The sequence below is a fragment of the Tupaia chinensis genome, unplaced genomic scaffold, assembly GCF_000334495.1.
Source record: "Tupaia chinensis unplaced genomic scaffold, TupChi_1.0 Scaffold000089_1, whole genome shotgun sequence".
Classification (NCBI taxonomy): domain Eukaryota; kingdom Metazoa; phylum Chordata; class Mammalia; order Scandentia; family Tupaiidae; genus Tupaia; species Tupaia belangeri.
This window is the reverse complement of record NW_006159551.1, coordinates 274145-281057: the sequence shown is the minus strand read 5'-3', so window position 1 is coordinate 281057 and position 6913 is coordinate 274145. Positions and strand designations below refer to the sequence as shown.

Sequence of the window (6913 nt, the reverse complement as noted above, 5' to 3'; positions counted from 1 at the left end):
TCTTTCCCAGGCACAAAGTAGTAAGGCCTGGAGTTCCTTCTCCGGGTGCACCATCCAAGAGAGGTAAGTGAGAAGTCTAGCAGAGAGAAGAGGTGTCAAAATCTAGCAGTTTTCTAAAATAGAGACTCAAGAGTTCTTTTGAAGAGACCTGCAACTGTAACATGAGTCAGTGGAATTTAGAGTGATTTGTTAATAAGCTCTGAGAATAGGTCCGGAGAAAGGAGGGAGCAGATGGAGGGGCAGAGGCACCCTAAGGGAGCCAGGGGAGCAGAGAAGAAAGGAGAATGGCAAAGGCTGGGCATGCCTCAAGGGTCAAAATCTTGTGAAGTCCCAGGGCCACACAGCCCGGTACATTTTCTTTGTTAATTAATGCTGCTGGTTAAAGGCTCTAGGGATTAATGGGAGTGATCCAAACAGGGGAAAGGGGATGAGGAGAGTAAAGAGAGTACTGATTTTTAAATGAATGCACAGGAAATGAAAAATTTCAATTTTCCCCTTTCCATCTTACCTACACATATGAGAGTTCTTTACAAAGTTCATGGAAAATGCATATTATCAAAAAAAAAAAAAGAAAAGAAAAAAACCCATGCATAGACTTCAATTTTTTTTTTTTGCACCAAAGTAAACTCATACTTTAATTCTATTTTCCATGCATTACGTGAAGCTCCCTCGTGTCTCCAGTAGTTGAGCAAAGGAGGGGAACTTCAAACAGTTCATGAAACTCATTCTCACCTGGATCACTGTAAATTCAAGATTCTAAGCGGGCTTCAAATGAGGAAATTACTTGTGATGTCTTAAGTACTTTTTAAATGAACTGGTTGCAAGTGAGAACAAGTTTCAGTACGAGATTCTTTCATGCCTTAGGAAATCCATTTTGGTGTGAAGTCAGAACTCTATTGGAGGTTTAGTCTCAGCCACCGATACACACAAATCGACACTTTCCTGAGCAGGCCCTGGAAAAGTGGTGATTTAAATGGCTGACTTCATAACACAGATGAGAAGCTTACAGGAATAGTCAGGAAAGCCTATGAGGAAATGGGGGAGAGAAAAGGTGGCTTCCATGTTGAGTATGACTACTCTTTCTTCATGTCATGATGCATCTGCTGGATTCACTTTCCATAAGATACAGACCTCGCATTCCAACAATGCGGATGGCTGCAGGAAGCCATCCTAAATTGCCAACTGGATCCCCTTTGGCACCAGGAGAACACTGTCTAAAAGACAGGTGGTTGGGACTGGTGAGCTACAGCCACAGAAGACAGTCAACATAGCCATTGCACGAGACTCCCAAAAACCCCAGGATGGAATGGCCAGGTCCAGGAAGTATTTTAGTGAGTGATTAACACACACTGCCCTTAAGGAAGTCTCAGCTGGAGCTCTGACACTACAAAATTCCACTTAGGGCCTGAGTGGCTTGGTTCCTGGTAGTCATCTTCTGCCCCTACTTGTCAGGGTTTTGAAAATAAACAGTAAGATCCTGGGTCAGTTTACAATTAAGATGCAAGAAGAGAAGAAAGGAATACAGACTCCAGGGAAAGGAACTCCATGTGGATGGTGGATGTAGCCTGGAGGCCGAACTAAAGTTACAAAGGGACCTCACGTTACCACTGTGCCTCTCCTCCACCAGAAATACCCTGTTACCATAGCAACCGATGCATCAAATGGTACATCTTCCCTGTTAGAAAGTACCATAAAATGTTGTTATGGGGGAAGAAAACACATTCTACCCAACAAACTTTCTCCTCCCTTTTAACTATATGTTTTGGCCACGCATTCATCTCACTTTCTCACCATGAAAATAAATAAATAAATTGCAGGGGGGGAGGGGAAATCCCAGAAAACAAGTGGAATTTGTTTGTTTTCTTTTTTCCAATAATCCATAAGATTCATTCCTTTTTTTTTTTTTTGACAGAAAAAAAAAGATTGAGAATTTTAGGTACAAGGGGACAGAAAAAGAAAATAGGTAAGCATTATTAAAAGTAATGCAAATCCCTAGTAGGAAAACTGAGGTTCAAGGAAAATTCTGTTTTTCTCAGCCAGTGGTCTAATTTAGGAAAAATTAAAATCTTCAGAGGAAAGTCTTCCTAATCATCTTGATATACATTACTCAACAGCACTAAGCCGTTCACGATGTACCAGGCTGAGAAATCTGATTGTGAAGAAAGGAGGAAAAAAAAAAGAATGATTTCACAAATAACATCATTTCTTCTGCTCTAACATTTGGCTGTACAACCCTTTTTAAAAAAGAGTTAAGGTGCGTTCCAGCAGTTTATACCTACGGTATACAAACAAATACCAGGTGTTTGTCTCCAGTACAAAGTTTCACACATCTTATTACCTTAGACCGAGAAATGGGAAAGGCAGCGAGAGCTTCCTTTGGAATAACCGTCAGGGTAAAAGAGTGAAAGCTGGCAGAATGGTGATGTAGAGCCACGAAGCCCAGCTCTTACCTCACCCCTCTACTAACACGAGCTCCATTGTATCAGTTCAATGAATGGCTTGTGCGCTGCGTGTGGGACAGGAGCCAAGCCGCAAACGAGGCCCGAAGGGGTTAACATTGCAGTATGAAGGAGAGCAAAAATGACCTTTCGGTGTCCCAGGTTCCAGCCACTTAAAAATCATGTGCTTCAGGCAAGAGCACCCTCTCACCTGAGTGGTGAGCCTCTCACACCTCAGTCAGCACTAAGGTAGCACCTGGGTTTAAAAATACCTTCCTTTTTCTACCTCTGTTGTCTACAGAATAACCTCAGCACTTTCATTTGTAAGGTAACTACAACGCGATGGTGAGTATCCTTTGTCGTACTCCAGCCACTGAGCTTAGTGCTTTTTGTGCACGATTCTGTACGACAGTCCTAAGGGGTGGGGGATGTCATCATCCTCATTTTACAGCAGAAGAAACCGAGGCAAATGACACAGTTAGTGCCTGGCAAAAAAAGAGATTTGAACAAGTTTCTAATTGTAAAGTTCATATGCCATAAGGAACATTCAGTATCCAAGCCCCTGAGAGCTCAGGGCATGAGGGACTGCTGTGTGCTTTTGCCAGCTACTTGTAGGACTTAGGACAGCTCCTTTTTTTTCTTTCTTTCTTTTTTTTTGGAGAGGTTTTTGCTATAGGGCGCGTGCGCTCACCAGACAGACAGAGACAGAGAGACAGAAAGCAAGAAATCACCCCGCGGGGGGGGTGGCCACGCCGCAATCCCTTCTCCTCCATTCTCCTCTCGGGATCATGGGCACGCACGCACATGCCCCTGGCGTGAGTTTAAGCCACCAGGTCCGGCACTCGAACCGTGGTCGCCTAGGTGGGAGTCCAGCGACATAGCCGTTGCGCTAACTGCTGGTCCCAGGGCAGCTCTTTAAAGATGAGCAAGGATGGAAAAACACACAAATGCGAGGTGCGCTTGGTCAATCAAAGTGCAGGTGATGCGTGCTGCTGGAAAAGAAAGGGCCCTGGGTTCTGCCAGAATGCTGAGTCACTGTACGCTACTGTTGGCTCAGAGTCTGAGAAATCAAAGTTTATTCCTCCATCAGAGCGAGGGAACTGGAAGGATTTGAGATGTGGTGAGACTGGGCCAGGGCCAGGGATATGGGAAGACCAAAGGTGGGACAGGCTACCCATTTATCTTAGGCATAAATTCTCCAGGACACCAGTGATCATTCCAAGGCAGTCTTCACAGGAACTTGGTCATTTTCAAACTCCATGACCTTAGGTAAGGTACTTAACTTGTGTCTCGATTTCCTAGTGTGAAATGGGGATGAAGGCGCTGTCATCGGATCAGCATAAATAAAAACTGATGAGTGAACACGTTAAAGTCTTAGCCCAGTAACTGGTACATGATAAGCTCTTGGAAACCAGGGACACCTGGTTATATTCCAAACACGGTACATGGAAATCAGCAGAAGCCAGCATGCTCAGGGATGTGCACAACGTCCTGGAAAATGGTCTGTCAATGCACAATCAGCACCTTCAAAAGCCTCTGCCCTCGGCCTAGGAAATCCCCTTTCAGGAATCCATGCAAAGATATGTATGTTTGGGTCATTACTTTGTCAAAGGGAAAAGTTTTAAACCTTTAATTCATTTGGGGAACTTCAGGCAGCTATTAACTTTTAAAGACTTTCAATGAAAACACTCAGATCTATGGGCAAATTGGTGGTGTAGTGGTTTCGGCACTGGACTCCCACATGGCTGACCACAGTTTGAGTCCTGGCCCCAGCTGCTTGAAACTCACACGGGGCATGTGTGCATGTGCACCCAACATCCCAGGGGAGGGTGATTTCTTGCTTTCTCTGTCTCTCTAGTAAAGCGTATGTCCTCTATAGCAAAAATTACTCTAAACCAAACCAAACCAAACCAAACCTCAGACCTAATATTAAGTACAGAAGCAAAGTATGACAGTTACATAGCTAGGATCATCCCCATGACAATGAAAGTGTACATGCCTGCGTCCACGGGCACACATGCTAGTGTATGTAAAAAAGTGGGTAGAAAGAAATACGAAGATGTTGGCAGCTTTTGTGGCTGGGTATTGTAATTATGAATCTTTTGTCATTATGCTTTTTTATTAGCAATTAGCCATAGTGATCATCAGTTATTACAGGGAATAAAGTGTCTTTAAATTTCACCTATGGAAAAGGCCACTAGAGGAAAGGAGAGGACATGAAAAGCTTAGTCTGTCATTATTTGGACACTAGCTGGGTAGAGTACTTTGATCAGGCAGATAATAGGGAGACTCACCAGTTAGTTTCATTTATACAAATGCCTATGATTGGCCCTGTGCCAATTAATGCTTTAACGATATCAACAACAAGGAGAGCTGACTTTAAATCACAGTGTGTGGCAGGGAGGTGTTACGGTCATTAGCTCCCAACACACAATAGGGAAGAGTGAAGACTACATACCCTTTTATGGTCTTCCAGTTGCCTCAGGGGTGGGCTTGGTTCAAGCTCCTGCTAAGCATGCAGAAATTCCATTTTAAGTATGACACGAGGAGACACTACCACCTTCAACATCAGTCACAAATAAGATACACCCGGAGCTCACATACAATAAAGAGTTACACGGAAAGAGCATAGACCTGTGTTTGTTTTTCCCCCGACAAATACTAACACTTGAATATAGACGCTCCCAATCCTACAAATCTGTTTAAAACCAGCAGACATAGGACTTTCTTTCTCACCATTTTCCCCCCCACCCCCCCAAAAAAAATTATGAAAAGGAAGTTCTATACTATTAGGTCATTGGGAAAGCTAGGACACATTTTTGCATAGAAAAATGTGTCCTAACTTTCCCGGCGACCCAATATATACTTTTTCACAAACCCAAAAGGGGTTGTAACGAGAGCACGACCGGGCACGACCTCATGATCATACATGCATTGCCACACAGCGCATGCACAAGGACATCAGAACACATGCCTCTGAGGAGACATACATGGGACCACGACTCTCCCCAGCTCACCAGCACATCAACTGTTAACAATGATGAGCTCTGATTAGGATGTTAGAGACTGATCACTGTCAAACATTCCCACTGCAACTTGGGGATGGGATCGTTTGTTCATGTCTCATCTTAAAGATCTTCGATAAACTTCTTTCAAATAATGTACACTTCACTCCAGATCAAATGACTGTTTCTGAAAGTAAACCATTGCAAAGATGCCTCCTCCTAAAGCCTCTCTATCACCTTAGATACCTTAAGAAATCCTCATCCCTCATTTAGGGAGCTTAGTGGCAGGAAGGACAGAATAGGAGGGACTGTGGAAACTACGACTTCAGCAGCAGCTTTCACAAAATCGATGACCTCCAGAACTTCCCAGTCACATCATCTCTTCACAGGACCCAGGGTCTATTCTGCATAACAACAGAAGGTCCTATTCTCAAATGTCTCCACTGAACATCTCAAAACGGAGACGGCAGATCTGTGTGAAAACCTTCAAAGAGCCACATCCTCTCTCCTGGAGGGAGGTGCGGTGTAGCTCTAGCACTGTCCAGTGCTACACTGAGAGCCACATCCACTACAGCAATGATCAGTTTCCAGCCAGCCTCCTGCCCTCCCTCCTCCACTCTACCACCAAGACGAACATCTCAACATGACAATCCAGACACTCGGTCAGGACACCGAGAAGCACCCATATTGGCTGCATGGCAAATACGGGTGAGCAACACACCTCTGTGGAGTTCTCGGCCTCCGGAGCCTGTGGCAGCTGGTCGGGAGTAAAATGAAGCATGTTAGTAACGGTACGTCTATGTTAGGGACCACAAAGAAGTCCAGAGACCAACAGTGACAGACAAAACATGGAAAAAGCATCAAAGCTGAGTTGACCCTGCGGCGTCACCATGGAGGTGGCCTCAGCAAGGCAGGCGAGCAGACACACTTGCACTTTTCAAGTACACTGAATGTAGTTGTGCTGGAAATGACCACCGGCCTACGACAGAAAAACACATTTAAATGGAGGAGGGCACCAAAAAGCCTAGCACTGATCAAGAAGGAAACATGTCTTCAAACAAACAGTGCCAAAGAAAGCCCCATTGTGCATCTGCGTCTTGGTGCACAGAAAGGGGAACGGTGGACTGTGTATAGCCACAGAGCCCCGAGAGGCAGGAAGGGGATGCCAATGATGGCAGCGGTCACAAGCTTGTGAAAGCTCCACGTGCCAATCCCCTGACTGCAACATCCCCAGGGGATTTATGCTTTTTCTCCTGTCCCACAGCCTGTCTGCTGCTGAAGGTAAGCCTAAGACTCTGGCCTAAACTTCAGGGATAAAGCCTCGTTCTTCTGGCAGAGCTCCTGCACTCAGGGTTATTGTGTGGCTTAATGTCTCACCCATGCATTTCCTTCCCACCCTCAGGGACTTCATGGACTGCATTACCAGCCCCACTCCTGCCATCCCTGTAGATACTGTACCTCTCCCTCAAG

At 45.0% G+C, this 6913-nt stretch overlaps 1 protein-coding gene across 11 annotated transcripts in view; it reads right to left on the bottom strand.

Moving 5' to 3' along the window:
* The window catches only part of ITPR1 (inositol 1,4,5-trisphosphate receptor type 1), a 404888-nt gene that overhangs the window by 141583 nt on the left and 256392 nt on the right, over positions 1-6913 (bottom strand). For 4 of the 11 annotated variants that reach the window (XM_014585765.2, XM_014585767.2, XM_014585769.2 and 1 more), the window contains 2 exons: positions 6165-6200; positions 4897-4947 (listed from right to left, as the gene is read on the bottom strand). The exons of 3 other annotated variants lie outside the window; for them this stretch is intronic. In XM_014585765.2, coding sequence (XP_014441251.1) covers positions 4897-4947; positions 6165-6200 — 87 coding nt within the window. The remainder of the gene's footprint in view (positions 1-4896; positions 4948-6164; positions 6201-6913) is intronic. 4 more of the 11 variants (XM_027769774.1, XM_027769776.1, XM_014585768.2 and 1 more) reach the window with 3 other exon arrangements.